This window comes from Pelmatolapia mariae, linkage group LG17 (genome assembly GCF_036321145.2).
Source record: "Pelmatolapia mariae isolate MD_Pm_ZW linkage group LG17, Pm_UMD_F_2, whole genome shotgun sequence".
Classification (NCBI taxonomy): Eukaryota; Metazoa; Chordata; class Actinopteri; order Cichliformes; family Cichlidae; genus Pelmatolapia; species Pelmatolapia mariae.
The window spans coordinates 2948369-2970421 of NC_086242.1; the positions used below are offsets into that span (position 1 = coordinate 2948369).

The following is a 22053-nucleotide window of genomic DNA, read 5'->3' on the forward strand; positions in this document are numbered from 1 at the left end:
CTTATTCTCTCAGTACTATCATAATAGGTATGTATGTATATGCATTTTGGACTGATAGAACCAATGTTACCCTACACCAGAAAACCAAACAACAACCACACCCTTCAAAACATTTGCATGGGGGTATCCTATGCAATATTGGATACCTCCAAACATGGGTTATTACTAGAGTGCAGCAAAGGACATATCTATGGTCAGCTCTTGGAAGTTGTTTTTTGACACACAAGAAGTGACCAAACAGATGGATGCAAAGTTATACTGCATGTTTTAGTAGATCTGTATTGGCCTACAGCTTCAAGCAGCTCATTACAAGCTCAGCGACACCAAGGAATTATCAGCACCTGAGCAATAACAGATTTTTTTTTATTTCATCTGAGCTGTGATGATGTTCTTAATAAAAAAAAAAACACAACTATAAAAACCATGTCACCCACTCTGTTATTGTTGTGGTAGCACTACAAGTTTAGTGTGGTAGGTTAAATGAAGTAAGACCTACCAGTATTATGGCTTTCAATTCTCTTTCTCTCTCAGGTAATTTCATTCAGGGAAAACAAATGTTGTTGCACATATATCAATATTTATTAAATATACAATTACAGTAAAAATACACTTACTTCATATATGATACAGCCAAAGACTATATCAGGAAAGCAGAAATAGTAGAAGAGTAGGAAATCCATAATAGCGCGCTGATTTAACAAAATAATTCAACACTGTAGGAAAGCCTTTATTTGCATTCCAGAAGAGATTTAGATCAATAACCCTTTCAAGCATGATGTAAAGTATAAAACATATATAAAATTAATAAATATATACAACAACTGGAATGCACACCAAACGTTAACCTACAGTATCATAAACTGCCTTGAGTTAAGGTCGAATTATGAGGTTGCCAATCAAACAAAATTGAGAAACCTGAAATTTTTTTTGAAAATAAAAAAATAAATACACCTGAATTAAACAACACAGAAATTAATCCCAAGAAATAGCAAGAGCCAGATTCTGAAGAGGGGAAAAGCAGACATCGAGACTTCAAATATAATATCACTTGAATACAGAGATGGGCATCGGTGGTCAAAACCCATTCCTATCCGAGCGACTCTTCCGCCACAGATAGATGGCCAACAACACTGAAAGACAAACAGTAGCAGATTTGACCTGAGCGGAAAAACTAGAACATCTTCAATTTGCAAGGTTTTCAGGAGTTTTTAAGAAATTGTGTCCAGGTTTGAAGAAAAAGCCAACTTACCAGCAAGAATACCAGGTATCAGCAGGGAAAGTAGTATTGCAGAGACACGGTGTGGTGGAGGATTACTGAGGCTCACTGTCTTCTCACCATACTTTATCTAGAAAACACAAAAATGCATTTCACAGAGGGAAGTCTCACCAGAGCAGTGGGTCACAGTATTTCCTCTATTACTACTATTTTGAAAGAAATATATCAATTTGAAAACGACTGTAGAGAACTGTTGTTATCTCTATTTCTGTTTCATGGTTTTTTGTTTTACTATGTTTGTTCCTTTCATGTCCCAGTTTCATCTCTGTCTTGTCTTCAGCGTCTGTTGTGGAAGTCTTGTCTCTGTGTTTATTTACCTCCCAGCGGTGTCTCTGTTTAGTTTTTTCAGCTTCACGTTCTCACCGTTTGCTTCCTGTTTTATTTTGATAGTCCCATGTACATTATATCCAGTTTTGCTTACTATGTCTCATTACTTCAGTCTTCACGTGGTCTTTGTTGTGTTCTCCCCACAATCTGTGTGATCCATGGGTTCTTGTTGGAGGCCAGTCTGTGAGTTACTGGTTTTCAGTCTTACCTGAGCTATTCTGTATAGCACATTTTGAGTTCTTAAGCAAAAAAGCTATTTTAAAATTTGTGTTTGTGAGTTTTGAGTACTGCATTTTCATCCCACCCTGCCTGCCGCATAGCGAAACCTGACATAAAAAGATTGATTCTCATTAGCTTTTCCTTCACTTGTTGTACTGTTTTTGTTCAGGCTGCCAGCCCTCACCTGCTGCCTTCCTGGTGGTGCTCCAGTTTCTCCCAGCGTCCTAGCCTCTTGCTCTCCTGAAGCTTCTAGTGCGATCCCCCTCTTCCATAGGTCACTTGCAGTTTCACCCCGTCTTTCAGATGGATGCTTATTTTGGTATAGGCTGTTTCTTCTGGTATGCCAAATATGTGGATGTTGCTTCTTCACGATCTTGCTCAAAGTTGGTTATTTTTTCTTGCATCTGCTGTGTATGGCTCAACATCACAAGGGCCTTGTTAGCTTCTTTGTGCCACTTTCCTAATTCTGTCACCCAGCACTGCATTTTGTTAAGTTTTGCTATTTGTCCTTGAATAGTTTCCTGAATTTCTCCAAATTTCCTTTTCATAGCATAATTGATGCAAGTTAGTTCTTTTTTCACTTCGCTTTTGATTTCAGCTTTGAATATTTTTAGTTTTTGTGGGAGACTCTGCATGGTCACAGTGCTGTCTTCATGCTTGTGTCTGTCTGTCTTGTTGTCTCTCTCCATCCCTTTTTCTGTGGACTGTGATTAGCATTTCGTCAGCTTTCTTTGCTTTCTTCTTTTGTTTTCCTCACGCACATGCATCATTTGAACCGTGTCGGTATTTTTTAAAGTCAGTTGTCTTCCCAGTCAGTCACGTCTCCCTGTCACTGTTAGTTACTGTTGTCTCTGTGCTCCGTGTTCTGTTTCTGAGCCTTCCCTGTGTTCCTGGTGTCTTGTCTCTAGTGAAGGTTTAGTTCAGTTTTCTTGTTCTCCTCATCTAGTCTCCGTGTGCTATGTGCTTGGTTCTAAGACTGCCATGTTCCACGTCTCTGTGTCAAGTCTCCTTATGTCTCATGCTTCCTGTTTTACTTTGATAGTCCTTGTCCTATGTCAGTGTATCTAGTTTGGCTTCCCTTTGTCTCATTATGTCTGATTAGTCCCAGCTGTATTTCCCTCCTGTTTCTCATTCCCTCCTCGTGTATTTAAACCCTGTGTTTTCCTTTGCCTTTTGTCACGTCGTACCCTCATGGCTGTGTGATTCTCCATGTGTTTGGTTCATTAGTTTTCCCAGTTTAGTTTTGCATTGTTTATTTATTCAGCAAATAAAGCTGTGTTTTCTGAGTTTTGCCTACAAGTCTGCATTTGGGTCCTTTCCTGCCTGCCACACACAGCCATTTCATGACATTTTTAAAGGCAAATAGCGCTGATTTGATTTTTTCTTCTGCTAATTGTATTTTAAAGCTTAATAAAAAAAAATAAACAGTAATTTGAAAACATCAGAAATGTATTTATGGTGTAAATTGTTAGCACAGTACTGCACTTCTGAGGACTTTGTATGGTAATACAGATGTTGTGATGTTATACCTATTATCACATTAATCACACTTTAAAGAAAGATTTACCTTTAACTCGTAAAATTCTGTGTTGGGTGGCCTTTTAATCTGACAGATAAATGAATCCATCTCTTTACTGGTTTCTTTGGCCTCCAGGATACAGGTGTATTCCTGTTTGTCTTGAACGCCCCACACTGATAACTCTTCTTTTGACATCTCCAGGTTGTCTGACTTTTTCTGAAACAACAACAGAAGTCTGACCTTTAGTGAGCTGATGCCATATGTTAGTAGATTGTTTCAACAGACGCAATATTACCTGTATGGTGACGCGTACATCGTCTCCTGTTCTTATACCCGTGAAGCTGGTAAACTCAGGGTCAGGATAGTAGGTGATGTTTGTGGAGCAGGCCAAGGTTTGATTGGCTACTTTCAAAAACACACTGCTGCTAAAAATCCTCGAAGTGTTTTCAGCTGCAGGTGTGCCATAGGTGAGACTCTGCAAGGACTTTGACTGTATAACAAAAAATGTATTTAGTGTGTGGACAGTACAGCAAACAGGTGATGATGTCAAGACAAACCAAGCACTGCACAAACACATTTCCAAAAGAGCTGGAATGCTTAAGTCACCTTATTTTGTTGAGCATAAAGTGCATCCAGAAAGTATTCACAGCACTTCACTTGTTCCACATTTTGTCATGTTTATTCCAAACATTCCAACAGCTATTCCTTATTCCAAAATGGATTAAATTCACTTTCAGCTCAAGATTCTACACACAATGTACCATAGTGACAAAGTAAATAATTGCTGTCTGAACTTCTTCCAAATATAGTTTTTTAAATTAAGAATATAACATATGCATAAGTATTCCCAGCCTTTTCCATGACATTAAAAATCATTCATCAGTGGAAACATCTGTCAGATGTTTTTACATCTTGACTGGAGTCCACCTGTGGTAAATTCACTTGGTTTGATTTGATTTGGAAAGGCTGCCAGAGGTGCTTCAACAAAGTGCTGAGCAAAGGCTGTGAATACTTATCATCTTATCTTTTTGTTTTTGATAAATTTGCAATAATTCCAAGCAAATTGATTTCATTTGGTCATGGAAAATGAATTGAATCCATTTTGGAATGAAGCTGGAACAACTATAGCGCTCTGAATACTTTCTGGATGGACGGTATTTGACCCTTTAAAAATTCATAACTACAGGACCTAACCTGTCATTTAAAAAATATCTACATTTAAGTTGTGTTAAAACTGTAGCTGTAACAAATGTCAGACTGTAAATCCAAAATCCTCTTCCTTCTTGCTGCACTGAACCATCTGTCTGACCCTCACTGTCATTTCCTCATTCATATATTCAACAGAAAAGGACATATCAGAGTGCATTAAAGAGATAATGATCGGGAACATGAAAACCTGCTTTGACGTTAGCTCATTGTTAACATGAACACTTTTGTAATTAATCGTTCATCTAGACAAAGACGCCAATCGGTTACTCTTTCAGTCACAGCTAATCTCTCTGAAACTTTGTTCACCGAGTGTTTCCCAGGTTTCCCAAACTAGTGAGTCCACCAACTCAGAGCAGAATGTTAGAGTGACGTATTCAATTTATAATAAACAGTCTCATTTACACTGTGTGTGTCTGCAGACCTGATAGTTGCTGTTTCTGGGAAGCTTGACGTCCTGCTTGGTGCGGCTGTGTACCACTACTTCAGCAACCTCCAGGTGTGACCCCGTGAGTGTGAGCTTCCTCTTCCCACTGCCAAACACAGAGCAGCATTTATGCCGAGCAGAGAATATGAAAGACTCTTGATCACAGAGAAGTGAGTCATCCTTGGATGACATAGTTGTTATGTTCTGATGCAGACCAAAGTGTCCGATGGACTGAAACAACAAAATTAGAAAGGATCACGGTGGGATTCTTCAAGAGTTTACTAGAGAATATAAATGCTGAGGCATGATGCTGCATCACTTCTGAATGGAAGAAAGATTTGCAGCCTTATAGCAGAAAGCCAGCGGAGCTCACTGAAGAATAACGAGAAGCTTATTGTTTGATGGAGCAGAAAAATAACCATCTGTCTATTTTCTTTCCCACTAACCTGTTATATTTGTAAAAAATAAATAAAACTAATGTAGTTTTAGATTCAGATCATTAACACCACCTTGACTATCAGCCTTTATTGCCTCAGGAAGACTCCCCATTTCACTAGCTGGGCCCACGTCCTCATTTTAGGTTTGACAACGTTTTAGTAGGTAAAGGTGAACGCTTGGACATGAATTGAGCTGCGGTTTGGGGGAAGGTCTCGAAGGGGACTGGTGACGGCTCCCTGGCAGATCCCCATGTACTAAATAGAAGTGAAGAAGTTAAAGAATGGAAAACAAGGAGGGAGGGAGGGTGGGGCACGTAAACGAGAATGAACTGCTTGCAGAACTGGGGGAACAGATATAGGTGACAGCCGGAAGGAGCGTGTTTGGAGGCGTGGTCCTGCTCCTGAAATTCCGATACATAATCTCCAATAAAATGATCTGCAGATGATTTTGATTTTTATTAAACAGGTTTGTTATTGCACTTCTTCAGAAGATAATTTCTTAGAGACAGTGCGCTCCATATGTCACATTAAATGTGTTGCAAATATTGTAGAGTTGTTAATTTGGTTCTATATGATAGTTTGGTACTAAAAACTAGTAGTTTTAGAATTTAACTAAAGCTGACCTCCTCAAAAACAACTATCAGCAGTTCCTTTTATTTATAATTGCAAAGAAACTGACATTAAGCAAAGTTTGAGTTTCTTTCTGTAACCTCAGCTTCTGAAAATTGTGGATCTACGATCAGCAGTTATCGCTAACGAGTTGTGCAAAACTAATTTTACCTCATCCAGCTGCTGCTTGGAGTAATGTTGCCACAGGATGGTGATGAGCGGTAAGTGATGTTAGCGTCACCATGGCAACTACCATCTTCTAGGATAACACACACACGGACCACACCTTTGATATCTGTGCTGGGAATGTGGAACGTCACACTGACACCAGCGTTGTCCCAAACAGGAGACCTGAGCAAAGACACACAGACTCAGTGACGTCATCACGACATGCAGAAAACCTGAAAACAAACAAAACTTTTCCTCAGCAATGAAAATAATCTGTTTAACAATTTTTTTATTTTTATTTTTTTTTTACAATTTTTCTTGTATAACAATGTTTTGGGTTTTTTGGTTTTTTTTTTACTAATTTCGTTGTTTGCACCTTAATTTTTAATCCTTAAGTTATTTTATTGTTTTGTGTGGGAGACTTCACTGCGAATTTCACTGCATGCTGTAAACTGCTGTGTTGTTTCTTACTGTGCAGACAACAGTACATTTCTCCTCCTTCTGTTTTACACTCAGAAAACAAACAATCTGCGTTTCAAACTGTGCATCATTTGTCCTAATTTCTGCAAGCCTGAGTCTAAAGCTCCAAAGCCAAAAAATATAAATAAAAATCAGCATGTCCAGTAAAAATTAATGTTTGTTGTGAATGAAATCTTTATCAGTGTTTTTTAAACTAATTTTAAACTATTTTGGCATCGATAAGTGCTGCGTGAGAACTCACATATTCCCAAATTGTAGAATATGTAGGTTTGTAACAGAGGTGGGACCAAGTCATTGTTTTGCAAGTCTCAACTAAGTCTGAAGTCTTTATACTCCAGTCACGAGTCAAGTATCAAGTCACTGGTGAAGTCCAAGTAAAGTCACAAGTCTGAAACTTTGAATTTCAAGTCCTTTCGAGTCTTTAAAAGAAAAAAGAAAACAAATTGCAATTATGTGTTAAAAATTGGACCATTTATCTCAACACATGATGAAACACGGGAACTTACAAAATATACACAAAGTTATTCTGAAATTGCACCTCTATAAAATACAGCTCAATTAAACTTAGCTGCAAGAATAGTCTTCCTCTAAATGAAAAATGCAAAAGCAGAACTTCCTATTCAGACAAAAACTGCTGAGATTTCCACATTAGAAAACAAAGAACCATTGCAGTAAATGTAGTGCGGTGTGATTGGCATGTCCTCTCTCTCCTGCCTAGTCTGTTTGTGCACATATGTGTCTGTCTATGTCTGAGTGACAGAGTGTGTGTTCCCTGAGTTCAGGTACAGGACCCAATTTCTGAAACAGACCCCGCTCACCATCCACCGAAAATTCTGAGATAACAAGCTGCATGTTAGATGCGCTTGTAGGATTGGATTTAAAATAGCATAACAAAAATATCACACACGTGAAAGCCAAACAGTATCATCAACGTAGCCTGGACAACATTTGCTAGTAAGATGAAGTCAGCTATCTCGCTGTAGCAAAAGAGAAGCACCACCTACTGTTCTTTATGCAACTTCAAATGCCGGACAAAGTTGGAAGTTGTTCCATCTTTGTCTGTGATTCTCTTCTTGAATGTTTTTTGCATATTGCATTTCGTTTTTTGTTGACTACGTCGTAGTTTATGTACCTGAAAGAAATTACTCTTGGCAGCATTTTTAGCTTGAGTGGTTTTTGGGGTTTTTTTTATCTGGTTAATTTGATTGGCTGTGCTACAGCTCATGCACACAGTACGCAGTGTGGTAAGAATGAATGAATAAATGGGGCACACTTTTTATATCATATTTTTAGATTTGGAGTAATATAGCAAGTCTTTTCAAGTAAACAGGTCAAAGTCCAATTCAAGTTTAAGTCATTGGTGTAAAAATCCAAGTCAAGTCACAAGTCTTAGAACATTTTTTCAAGTCATAAAATTATTGACTATTGGTTTATACCAATAATTACTGATTATTGGTTTGTAATATGGGTGGTGTTCCCCTGGATTAAAATCTGCTCTTTATTTAGTTATTTCTCAGCATCTTAGTTATCTGTACAGTGACTCACTCTTTTGGAGTACATTCAGCATGCGTCTGGATCCTCACTCGTGTCACATAACCAAGGTTTTGACCTGATAACACCGCATGGTTACTCCCATAGAAAGACACCACACTGGGAGTGATGGAGGAGATCTCCGGCCCCTGGCAGTAACACACAAAAATAATCAGATCATTTAGTTTCCTTCTGCTGACATCATAACCTCTACTGGATGGGGATAATGAGGATCAGACTCACAGATTTCTTCCCAGACTCCAAATCTTTGCAAACTTTGTCCTGCAGGAGGGATACAGCACTTAGCATCTGCACAGCTCTGTAATCTATCAGGACTGACCTAGGACCTGTTGTGGCTAACATTAGCTTAGTTCAAAAAGATGAATAAACAGAAAACTGCTAATAAAAGTATTGTCATTTTTGTTATAAACTAAACTGATGAAGCAATAAGTACTTAAATAACATTTTTTAAGTAAAAAAATCGTTCTTTAGCATCTCTGGTGTATGTTTAATAGTTTCATTTTCTACCATTAATCCCATGTTTCTTGCTGAATGTTAAAAGTGATGACTTTAAAATAATGTAGCACAGACTGGTATAAAGTATGAAAATCCAGAAAATCCGTCATTAGTACATCAGTCTTTCCTTGGTTAGCCCAGGAACAGCTGTTTTTGTTCCATCCACAACCAGCTTTGATACACTGCTGACACCTGGACAGGAAACATATTTATGAACAAAATAAAAGGTGTAATCACGAAAAAGATAAGCATGAAGAAGAGACGGGAAAACAGCTTTCTTTTTACTCTGACTGCGAGTTGTTTCAGCCATCTAAGGTGATCCGACTTTCTGTGTGTGGGACTAAAAAAGGACCTGATACAGTATCAAGTCACATTGTGCCTAAATATAAAACATCGTGGACACTGATCTGATATCATAAAGTACAGCTGTGATTTTGTTATAAGAAATGTTTTACTGACATCAGGTGAGAATTACAGGTCTGCAACCAAAAAACTGCATAGGATTGTTTGACCGTGTCTTATTGATTTTTACTCACTGAAAACAGGAAAAATATTTTTAAAATTCCATCTCGTCAGGTTCTCTCGCAAAACTCAAGTTTTTAATGTAATTAAGTGTACAATTAAGCGTTCAAAATCTGGTATCCTATACTTGAGTCAAAAAAACATACCCAGTAATGATTTCTTACATTAGATATTTCTAACTCAAGAGAAATACACATAGAAAATGCCGGGAATTGAGGGGGGTCAGTAGGAGGGGGAGGGTACGGTGGCAGTGTGAGGAGCTCAGATGATCGCATCCCAATAGGTTTATTTTGTTCACAGCGAAAGGTAAGGAATGTCAGAAAAATTATGCTGAGTTAATTGGAATAAAATATTGATTTTTTTCATCGCCGTTGTGCTTTTTTTTTTTTTTTTTTTTTTTTTTTAAATGTAAATTTCTCTTGTTTTGCAAAAAAAAACTATGTGAGGGAAATGGAGATCATTTTTTGATTCTGCACCTTAAAAAACATAAAATTTACCAAAAACATTCCTTGCAGCTGAAAATTTTTTTTCTTTTTTGCAGATGTGTCTGCGCTCACACGTCTGATGGGACTCGCCGAGACAAGAGGAAAGCAGTCGAGGAATCGAGGATGTGACGACTGTCGTACTTTTCATGTGTCATTTATGAAATATCTCATTTGTTAATTTTATTAATTTCTTATATTTTAGTCTCATGTGTGCTTTAGTCTTGGTGTGCACTTCAGTGAGGACTGCAGAAACATTCAGTCTGCGTTATTCTGCAGGAATTACAGGAAAACAGCTGATGTTCCGCCAAGTTGTTCCGACTAAGGCTGAATTTAGGAAGCTGTGTTAGCTTACTGTGCTGACTAACAACATCTAATAATAATGATGATGTTGCTCTGGGGAAACTCCAGACCACAGCACATTACGAGTGCTCACTTGATAAAAATTCCTGTGTAAAAAGTCTCTGTACACCTCCAGTCGTCCTTTTTGTCTTGAGGATGGCTATACTACACCAAAATAAAGACCACTCACTAACAACGTCTGATACAGTTTCATCCAATTATTAAACTTTTCTAGCTTTGGTCACAAAGGTTTCATTCTCTTTGATTTCTAACTGCGACCTGATTGTCTGATCTGTCTGATGCACTGCAGTCTGTCCACAGTGAGTCGTTGAATTATTTCTGATATCGATGGACTTACAACACGGAACTTGGCGCTCCAATGATGTTAGAGCAGTCGTTTAACCTCAGTCGTTGTGACAGTGGTGATGTCCCAAGTCTGAATTTTACTGTGACATCAAGACCTGTAAATTAAAAAAAAAACCCAAACAAACAAAAAAACAAAAACAACTTATGATGAATGTCAATGTCTCTGTTATTAGTGATATGTCTGTCTGAATGAGCTGAACCAGTATATAATTATAAACAGACAGAGAGTCAGAGTACCTCTATCATTATTTCTGAGTGGATTTTCTTATGTTGACAAATGTTGCAAATCAATAAACAACTTTTACTGTGAAGTGTTTTTAATTCCTGGAATTATTTCTGAAAAGTCACTGACCATCAGCAGGAAGTGTGCGATCAGACAGGATGCAGGTGCATTGTGGGAACTGTGCAGGAGGGTTATTCGAAACACAAATCGAGCCGGACCTTGCAGCAAACTGACAGGCAAACCTCGATGACACTTCTTCGCCCACAGTCAGGTGTGTGTGGATTTTTAGTGAGATCTGAAAATGAAGAACAAAAGTGACAAATAACTGAAAGCCACAATGATTACAGTCCTGAGTGTGTTTGTAAGCTGCACCTGTCCGTTTGTGTCCTTTTCCACTCTGTGGGAAATCATTTTGTGTTGGGACTCATCAGGAATGGACAGCCAGTCTGAATCTGTGCAGTCATCTTCAAATGTGCAGCTACGAGAAGAAAAAGAAATGATCACCAAGTTCAGAGTTGTTTGAAGACGTCAGCTGCACGTGTTGTTTCTCTCACCTGCGTTTAGAGCCACACCACACACAGTATGGATCCTGTGCAGACCAACACTCCTGCACATTTGTGTAGGTGCTGCACTTTGACACAGGAACTCGCTTTATCTAGAACAACAAACACTGTAAAATGCAGCACAGATACATGTGACGTTAAGATAATCTGTAAAAAATATAAGTAATATAAGTACCTGGTTACTAAATGGCACATACACATGTTTCTGATCCACTGGATCCAGATGTAATTTGGGAAACACTTTGCGGTCATCACTGGTCCTGTAGAGCACCGTGGGACAGCCAGCGTGATAGTTCCTGTCCACAGACAGCTGACAACAAGAAGGAGGTTTTGCCAGGTTTGTTATACATTTCATTTGCTTCCTTTGAACACTGGGTTAAAACTAATAACGAGATCACACCAGCACAGAAATAAAAAACTATGTGTAGAAAACACTGCTACTGTTTTAGAGAACTCTTTGTTGCTGTCTAATTTCATCACATCCTCCAACTGTCATTGTGTTGCTCAGTGTATGAGTCAGAGTGATTAGACTTTGCGGAAATTGGAACGAATTTGGAGAAATTTCTGACCCCATGAAAAATTTTATGTAGTCACAAAATATATTTGGGTCTTAAAATGAAGGTGACACAGCTTTTTAAATATAAATTAACAGCTTTAATAACAGCTGTAAATACACTTTTTAAGCTTTGTCTTAAAGCAGACAATATGAAAAATAGGATAAAACATGAATTCAGGATACTCAGAGGTACAGAGATGTGTAGAGATGTCATGGTGAGTGTGAGAGTGCAAGGAAAAAAAAGGTGATAAGATATTAAAATGATCAGACACTGACATGAGACTAATGGAACATGTGGGAGTCCACCGTGAGTCAGCAGCACTGGTGTGATAGTGCTTCTGTTTGGTCCCCTCTGCAGACCTGATCACAAGGCACCGACCTGCATGATCTCAAAACAACCCCCAGATCCAAGTTAAAGAAACCCTGCCTACGAGCTGGTTGGCGGTCATGTTAGAGTGATACCGCCAACTTTTGAGGGTTGTACAGATTGGGTCATATCAGCACAGACATTTAAAAAATACATTTAATTTTAAATAGTACAAAGACAAATAAATTTTTTGAAGCAAAGAAAATGCAATAAAAAAATGAACACTGACCATTATATCCTTTTTTTGAACTGGATGCCAAAAATAAAATTTTTTAAAAGTTACAAAAACAGGAACAAAATTTAAAAAAAAAAATTAGTGGAACATTTCAGAACTCATTAAAGGTTTATAGTGATTAAAAACCAGTTCAGACTCCACTTCTAAGGCCTGTAAGAGCTATATTGTAGGTGTTACCGTAAAGTTAAACCTCTTTTTGGCTGGATTGTTTTCAACCTGGTCATATTTTGTTTATATTTCAGGTCCTTTTTAATATGTCTGCTGTTTACCTCAGCAATACACCACATCTAATTACTCTGGAGGAGGCTGTAAAACTTTGTGAAAGTCCGTTTGGAGTCCATAAGTCAGTAAAGCTCAGTTATGGCAGATGGCAGTGATAATGAGACGAGTTGTTGAGGATATCCTGAACTTTTCTGTAGGTCAGCGCTGCTAGTTTTGCTGCTGTTAGCAGCTGTTAGCCTCTTTTAGCTGCTGTTAGCCTACATTTGTGAAGCTTTCTTTGAAGTGGATCTAATACTGTTGATCTCAGACACTTAATGAATAAACTCTAATATGATGTGAGAATGTTATCAAACTGTAAAGTGTGATTTTTAGGACTATTGAGCCTAAATTAGCTGGCATAATCTCACCTGATAACCACCTGTTGTTGTTCAGCTGCCACAAATAAACGCCTCCTTTTATGTATTTTTAATGGATGATGTCTAAGTTCATAAGGATGTATCGCTTTGGTTGAAGACGTAATGGCACACTTTCTTCTATAACTGATGAGCACAACGTTCTTTTTTTCTATTAAATTACCTAAAAATACTTAGTGTACCTTTAAAAGAAGATAAGGTCTGAGAAAGTGGACATCTTTTATTGTTTGTGATCAGTTCACTTTCTTTGCATGTATGAACACAAATGTCATACTGCGACCATGATGACCTTTAACTGACAAGCAGTTTATATTGCAATTAAGTCAAAGTATTACAGTTGGTTTCCATGCTAAAGGTCTGGGTGTTAAAAATGATGGTGAGGTTAACATGGAGCCTCATGGCAGCATTTCAAATGTTGAAACAAACACTTCCATTAAACTCTCAGATCGATTAAGTAATGTCTCAGAGTGCAGCAAATCTGTCTCCTCCTCTTCTCCTATTCAACCACGAACAGAAATGAATGCACTCATGATCAATGCTGCTTCCTTAGAAGAACCCATGCTCTATAACAGGAAGCAGAATGACTAAGAAGCAGAAAAGAACAGTTTTGCAATAAAATAGAAATATCTGCAGGAAACAGTAGCGGCGCTGAATGCATGAGATCATGGCAACGTTTCAGAGGCCCACTCAGATGTAATGGTGTCATATTTCTAAACAAGATCAGCATGAATGCTGCAAGATAGTGACCGGAAAAGGAGTCGTCTCATCAGAAACATTTACTGTCTGCCAGCATCCAGTTAACAATGGTGAGAAAAACACTTTATAACACTTTACTCCGTCTAATTCCTCTAGAATTAAATGAAATTGTCACATTGTGACAATTACACAGTAGTATAAGGAATTTAAAGTATTGTGTAACTTCAGGTAATATAGAGGAAAGGAGACACAAATTAAATTATTAGCAATTATAAGTAATGCAAAAATAATTTTAAGCAGTAAGTAATTTCCAGGTCTTTTAGTGGAAAAGATATATACAATGTATATAAGAGCCCCCTCTACCTCCCTGTGGGGTGGTATGTCTGTGTTCTTTCTCAAGATTGGCTCTTCTACAAGAGGCCTGGGAGTCTGAGGGCAGTGCCCAGTATCTTAGCTGTCCCAAGGACTGTACTCTTCTGAACAGAGATCTCTGATGTTGTGCCTGGAATCTACTGAAGCCGCTCTTCCAGTTTGGGGGTTACAACTCCTAATGCTCCTGTTACCACTGAGAGCACTTTGGTATTTCTCTTTTTTCTCACTCTCCTTCCTGATCTTGCTGTCTGCTAGGATGTGGCAAACCCAGCGATTATTCAAAAGAAAACACCTGCAACTTTTTGTTCCTTGCCAACCACCACTGTCTCTGGTTGGTTTCCATTGGATCTTGGGGACTTCAAGTGGGGCAAAGATCTTCCTGTACACTATCCGAGCCACTTGGTTGTGCTTCTCAGTGTACACAGCTTTCATCTTATGTCCTGCTACTTTGTACTGAATAGTCACTGGGGTACCTTTGTCCAGCCTGCAACTTGGGTCCTGTCAGGTGTAGTAGACTCCTACATGATCATGGCAGCACAAGAACAACCGTAACTACAAGATCAGAGGCTGTGTCCTTTAAGCTGGCCTTTTTACCAGCTGGCAGGATTTCACTTTGTCTACCTGTCAGTGGTACAGCCTATGCAGGGGTTTGGTCGTCCAGGATAGTTCCTCCTCCTCTTCCTCATTAACATGTGTCTTCAACTGCCGAGGCAGTCTTGAAGCAGTTAGTCTTTAGGGACCACCTTCCTGATGTATTTGTGGATTCTCCATGTTCCATTCTGGCTCTGACACTCACTGATCCTCCCCCTCCCGCTTTCCATTGCTAGTAACATGGAGATGTCTGTACATTGTGAGGAGTTTTCGTATTTTGATTTCAGTGGCATCAGTCTCCTCCTATGGCCAGCTTATTATTCTATCTGGGTGTCTAATGACTGTCAGGGCCTATGTATTACTTAGTTTTTCTTTCTACCACTCAGTTGGCTGCTCAGTACACATCTTGTCTACTTGAGGTACTTGACTGTGGCTGACCTTTGTGCATCTCTGTCATGTTTCCTGTTGACCTGTGGGATATCCAGGTACTTGTATCCTTTATGTCTGCTTCTCTGCCTTCTGGCAACTCCATCGCCTTCCCTCTCTTTGCAATCATTCATTGTACAGGAGGTGACTGATGATCTCTTGACTCCTGAATTAATGTCCGTATCAGCTCTCTGCAATAAGCTGGCTTAGAGGGTTGAGGTCTGTGCAACAGCAGTAGGTACAGTGCATCACCTAGATATGTTTGAAACTTTATGGTGACATGAGTGATTGCCTTTGGGGTTGGCCTTCAGTGTTGTTGAATGAATGTTGTTAGTGCACTGTTAGTCTGATACAGTGCCAAGCACTCCAGTGTTTGTGTGTGGGGTACTGAGTGTAAGGCTTTCTTGTAGTCAGTGCAGCGGTGCTCAGGGTGGTCTGCCTGGTCTAAGAGTCTTGGTGCACTGCTCTGTCAAACAGGAGTAGGTGCTTTCATCCTGTTTCTCCATTTTCTTTCTGAGCAAGTGTTCACTTGCCTTTCAAGGAATGCTGTTGGGACTTCAGCCAGTTCTTCCAGTATTACTCAGTTGCAGTTCTGGGTGCATCTGATCCCATGTTATTATTTCGTTGTAGCTGGGAGAACAGAACTGCAGCTTTGGAGAACAGACCATTTATTGTTTATTTCTTCAGCTTAGTGGTCAGAGCTGTGAGCCTTTGTTTGGCAGCTTTCAGAGTCGCACTTATGGACTTTATATTGTACTTCATATTCATCTATTCATCATGCTTCTCATTGAACCATTCTGCATCTTGTTAAACTGACTAACATTGTTCCAGACTTCCTTGATTGTGGTTTTAAGCTTTCTTCACCTTCCTACATAGATCTTTGATTTGATACTCATGTGCTTCTCAGATTACTGTGGTAATATGAGCTCATTGTTTCACATTTGTAAACTGTGTCAGTGAATCGGGGTAGTCTGTCTTGTTTGGATGGCTACCCTAAGTCAGAGACTCATCTGCTGAAAATCACTTCACTAACTGACATCAGTAGCATCTATCTAACTTTGTGGGAGTAGCAAGAGAGCTCAGTCAATCTTTGGCTTTATTAGATCACAGTAAAATGCAAGAGACTGTGGCAGAGGAAGGCATTACATGGAGTTGCATCCCTCCATCCATTAAAGCCATTAAGCTACTATTATAATTTATACATGAGCGTAAATGCACCCTGAAAGAAAATACTTTAGTAAATATAGTGAATAGTAAATATTGTGTCAAACAAGCACAATATGATTCTTTAACGATGTGATTGAGCTGTCAATACAGAACCTCTGCTGAATAGGTTTTTTTGTCAACTATATGAAAGCAGGTGGAGGATGATGAGTGACAGAGGAGAATCCTAGCAGAAGGCAGTGTTAGATACGTGACTATCAGATACGTGATAGTATCTCTAGAAAGTACTTCTATTAACTGATATCTATTACTTAATACACACCTTAATGAGCTGCCCGTCTCCTGTCCCAATGAAGAAAACCATCCAGCCTCTCTGCCTCACTGCCAGCACAGAGGTCATGTAGCTGTGCCTGAAGAGCACTGCCTTCGGTTTCAGGATCTTTGGCTGAAAAACAGGCAACCACCAGATCGGATATTTACAAATAACTAACCAGCAGAAGTACTGAAAGTACCTGATACAGAAATAGCATCTCATTACTCAAAGTCTAAAAAAAAGCCTTGTGTTGTTGTGCCATCAAAGTGACCTCTGTTTATTCACTTTGTATTTTTGTGTTGTCAAAAAATTAAGTGCTAGCAAATACTTCATAGTGCCAGTTAAAAATGAAGGAGTACATCATGTAGCAACATGTCACATGTATTGTTTTGGGGGTTGTTGTTGTTGTTTTTTTATTGTTTTTAATAAATCAAACATCATTCACCTTCACATGAACCAGCAAACAACGCAGTATTTTAACTACCTCAGAATCCTTATTCAGTCATGACTTTTAGGTCAGTTTTTACCATATGAGGCCCTGGATTTTTTTCTATTTTCTAAAATCTAAATATTTTTTTAAAACTTTTAACAGAATATTTTGTGTCATTTATTGGATTTGTCGCTGTTATTTTACTTCCACCATTTAATTATTTTTGTTTATTTAATAATACAGTAGATTGTGCCCCTGCATATATCTTACAGTTGTTATGTCTTTTTGATGCCACGTAACAATGACTTAATACTACTTTCTACTAACCAGAGAAAACAATAATGCGACAGGTGGAAACAGTTTCAACACAAAAAAATAAGCATTAAAGATATTAAACGTAAGTTATTCAGCGACCCACCGTCACTTCTGATGGCACAGAGGTGTAGAAGTCTGGATCTCTGTCGGTGTTCGTGCTGTAATCAGGGTTGATGTCAAACACCATCAGCTCGGTGTCGGTGTCTCCTCCATCGATACTGAACACGCCGCTCCAAAGCACCGGCTGCTCCCCCGGGATGACCGAGGAGGCCACGAGTCTGCCATTTGAGACATTGAGAGTCGCGCCCCGCAGAGACTTGAGTGTGTCAGTTTTACTTTTATCGCCTTCGAGCCAAATGAGACGGACTCTGTTTGTTCGAGCTGAGAGCACGTTGGAGAACAGATAGATGGTTGAACTGATCTGAAACCCGTCAACAAACTCCACATCACCGTTACTTTTGATCCCAGGTGTGCCTGAAGCTCCATCAGTCAAAGAAAAAATACCTGCACCCTGTTTGTTATCTGTATCCTGAAGGCTGACAGTCTGCTGATTAATACCACACTTGTTGTTTTCGGGCTGTTCTTTGTTTTGTTGGATCGCGGTCAGAATGTAAGCGTCAGTCTGAGTTTTCTTCTTCACATCCACCAGAAAGCTGACAGACCTGCTGCTGTTCTTCAGAGGTCCCACCTGGATGCCTTCCCTGTACAGAAGGTTGGAGATGTTCTTCAGGTCCAGAATCTCGCAGTAACCGCAGTCATCGTCAGTCACACCGCAGCTGATCAGAGAGTCATTCTTTGTGAAAGGCAACAACACGTTGATGCTGAAAGTTGCGTTCCACTCAGCTGCCTCAGAAACCCGGTAAAACTGGACATCATCCTGCTGGTTTCCGGTCTTTAAGAGTCCTCTCTGGGTCAGACTGCTGATCAGACTCAGGTCGTGGCTCAGCTGGTACAGCCTCTCCTTTGTGGCGACGTAAAGTGTGTTTGAGGTCACGGCGAACTGACGGATGTCTCCATTAAACGTGAAGCCTCCATCCTCCTCCAGGCACAAACCCGGTTCTCCGCAGAGAACAGAAAGCAGAGCGAGCAGCAGGATCATCTTGAACCTACAGCAATACTTCCTCTACACAGCGAAGTCTGGCACGGCACTCTGCTCTCTCTCTTACGTTGTGTCTCAAGACTTGTGCGTAAAAGCGCAGCGTGGGTCTAGAAGCTGAGACGAATACTGCCTCCCGAAACGTCAGAACAAAGCCTGTTCGGCTTTTTTACATCCTGTCAGAAATTACAAATCCTGCTTTAATCTATGCTATTAACGCTTGCAGTTAAAGTAAGATAGGCTGCTCTATAAATGCTGTTGTGCAATTAAAACACAAGATTCTCCCACTGAAAACGCTACGTCCCGATGAACAGAATCAACGTTTTGGGAAAACACACAGGAATTTTATAAAGTGTCATTGAATAACATAACGATCATCTAAGAGACAAGTTAATAGTAGCAGCCTCTCTCTCAGTGCCATGAAGTCAGAAAAAAATAAGGAAGACAAGACACATCCTCTTTCGGATGTGAACAGCTGTCAAAAGTGTGCAACCTTTTAAGAGCAGCACCCTCTCAAGTGTCTACTGCAGCATTCATTTCCGAAAAAAAAGTTTCGCTGTGTACCCCTGCGGTGAACAGGAAGTAGTTCAGCGTTGTATTCTTGTGGCAATAATGATGTCTTGGTTTTCGCTGCATATGTGTTTGTGAGTACAATAGCCAGAAATAGTTACAGCTATACCCGGTCTCCCCTGTTTCTGGCATTTGTTGCTTTCGAGCTCTTTTAAAGTAGTGGATGCAAAATGTAATGCAAACTATTTACATGTCTCTGCTGTTAAATAGTACAGCTATTTTCTCAGCAATACAATTAGTACTTGCATGGTATGGTCTCAAACACAAAGAGTGAAATGATACAATTAACCCCATAGTCTGGGTTAGTTGTAACATGTCCTGTAACACAATGAAATAAGGGTACTGACAAAATCTTAATATGTAATCATTTTTATTCAACACCTTAATGCACGTACACACACACACACAGCGTCAGTGATCCCTTGCTCTCCTATGTAGTTGTGCACCAGCATGATTTCTCTGTGTAAGTCATCACATGACTCTTCATTAGTACAGGTGTGGGGATTTTAAAACATATTTATAGAGTCTGAGTGAAACAAAGTCCCAATGTGTGAGTATCAAAGTGCTGCTCTGAATATTTTCTGTTAAATATTTTGGCAGAGGTGTGGTAAATGGCTCCACTGCAGGGGAGCCATTTCAGTGACACCGGCCCTGGAGGGAGAGGTGTGTGTGTGGAGTCGGCCGGAAAGCTGCTCCGCAGTGGTGGTGAAAGACGGTGTGAGGACAAATCTCTGTTCACAAATCTCAAGCATGAAAAGTGTTAAGTGTCGTGACTATGGTTACAATATAAAATCATAATTAATGATAAACAGAATGCCATAAACAGCCCTTTCACTCAAAAATACATAGAATATTTGAACATGCAAACAATTTTAAAAAAAGGTTTAAGTAAGGTGTAAGTGCTTCTGTAATGCACGGTTGGATTGTTGATGAACAGTGGCATGTGACATGACGCTACACTCGTGGTCTAGTTGACCACAAGTGCAGCGTCGTCACATTTCCTGATCCAACAGACACAAGTGAATCAGTTCTCCATTTGTCTCCAGCATTATGAGAACTGTCCTCTCTCTAGTTAAAAAGAATATTTTCACAATGGTATATGTGTATTTATGCCCCTGAAGTCTTTTTTTCTGTATTTATGAATATCCAGGAACAAAAAAGAGGCACAATTACAGTAGTTCCCTTTCCCTCAACACAGAGTAAGATGAAGTTTAAGTTTTAAATCAATAAAGAATCCATTAGCTGAAAACTAGATTTCGACACTAAAGCTGATTTCTGGAAGCTAATAACAACCCTCTTTAATTGTGACACAATATAGAATAATCTCCATCAAGGTGTTTTCAATAAATGCTGCCATACAGTGTGTTTGGGTCCCATAAATATGCATCACATACTTCTCCTTTAGTCATCTCCAGTTTTTCTGAAACCTCTAAAAGGACCCTTACTGGATACAGACGCCTTGGTCGGGAGTCAGACCCCCAACCTGAAGTAGCAAAGGCATGTAGTGTTGTGCTGCATGTGCTGCCAGACACTCATGGAGTGCAGTTAGTTTCTTTAGCCAGTAGGCATGAATCATGTCAGGGTCTGGTGATGTCCTTCTTCCATATGCTGTTCCAGTATTGCTCCAACTCAAGCCTTGGAATGGATGCTGTTCTCATATTGTTCCGACACAAACCTTGTTAATCTGGACGATGTCCAAGCTGATATAGCTTCAGTTTTGTCTCTCTTGCTCATATCCCAGGTAGGCTGGAGTAGCATGGGGGACCTAGGCTGGAAAGTGTACTGGATACACATGCCCTGGCGCAGTATCTTTGCCGTTCCCAGGACTACGCTCATCTGGACAGAGATCTCTGATGTCACTCCTGGGATCTGCTGGAGCCACTGGCTCAATTTGGGGGTCGCTGCCCCAAATGCTGCAATTATCACACTAGTACTGTTGCCTTCACCCTCCACATCTTCTCAAGCTCCCCTCTCAGCCCTTGATATTTCTCGGGCTTCTGGTGTTCCTTTTTGCTGATGTTGCTATCGCTGGGTATAACTGGGTGAAAACTTTAGGGGGATTTAGATAAAGGGGAGAGAGTAATTGAAAACGTATGGAATTAGCCTTTATTTAGTTATTTATTTATAAGTAAATAAATAGGTAAATTATTTATTTATAAGTAAATAAGGTGGAAAAACACTAAACACTCACTCAGATCATGATACGTGCCATCCAGAGCCCCCAACACACATCTGCGTCATCCACACATCTATCCCAGTAGGAGAAGCAGGAAAGGCCCAGATGGGTTTCCCACAGCTAAGGGGTGAGAGTCCTAGAGGACCAGAGGTAGTCGACCCCGCTAGAGGCCGGCTGCCCTGGTACGAATCGAGAACAGGGTCAAAGGGCCACAGGTGCCCAAGAACCACCCGGCAGAGCCCCTCCCATCAAGGAGGAGGTCCTAGCCACCCCAAGCCACCAAGGGAGCGGGTCAGTGACCACACCAGAACATCCAGCCACGTGGCCTGGAACCAACAAGTACCTGCAGGGAGAGGCAGAAGCATCCAGTGGGGAGCGGTGACCATATCCCACAAATTCCAAGGCCGAGCCATGCACACACACACAGACCATTCAGTCACTCACTGACTCTCACCCACCCATTAATGACACACAGAGACACATTGGCCCCCCTCTGAGGAGCCGGTGAGCAGACCCCCCCCCCAAAAAAAAAAAAAACTGCCTGTAGCCCCTCATCCCGGGCAGGGTGTGTGAAACAGGTGTAGGGATTCCCCTTTATAAACTCAGAACCTTTGTTATCACTTGTGGCCACCAGAGGCCGCTGTCCTCTCTGAAGTAGCATTTCATGAAAGCAGACAGACATAATGTATCACACAAGAAAGCTTTTTTCTGTTTTTACAATGACAATCCAAACTCATAGTAAAACAATGCTTTGGTTGTTGCAATTTAAGAGTTTTAACAAGCAGCAGTACACTGAGTCAACCCTGTGTGGGTCATAACATCCACTCCCATTCTGAAACTCACTCACACTCATCCAAGCAGGGTCCACATGAAACAGGCAGGGATCCTGAGGAAACGAT

General features: G+C 40.0%; 1 protein-coding gene across 1 annotated transcript; it reads right to left on the reverse strand.

Moving 5' to 3' along the window:
- Positions 1–605: 605 nt before the first annotated feature.
- On the reverse strand, positions 606–18460 carry LOC134615845 (plexin-C1-like). The gene is made up of 16 exons (XM_063460533.1): positions 17416–18460; positions 16577–16699; positions 11388–11522; positions 11204–11304; positions 11022–11127; positions 10779–10944; positions 10419–10521; positions 8831–8906; positions 8442–8480; positions 8214–8347; positions 6192–6371; positions 4972–5080; positions 3637–3831; positions 3390–3557; positions 1250–1346; positions 606–1130 (listed from the first exon to the last, which is right to left on the reverse strand). The coding sequence occupies exons 1-16, from the start codon at positions 18409–18411 to the stop codon at positions 1075–1077; spliced, it is 2784 nt and encodes a 927-aa protein (XP_063316603.1). The 5' UTR covers positions 18412–18460; the 3' UTR covers positions 606–1074.
- Between the last annotated feature and the right edge of the window lie 3593 nt (positions 18461–22053).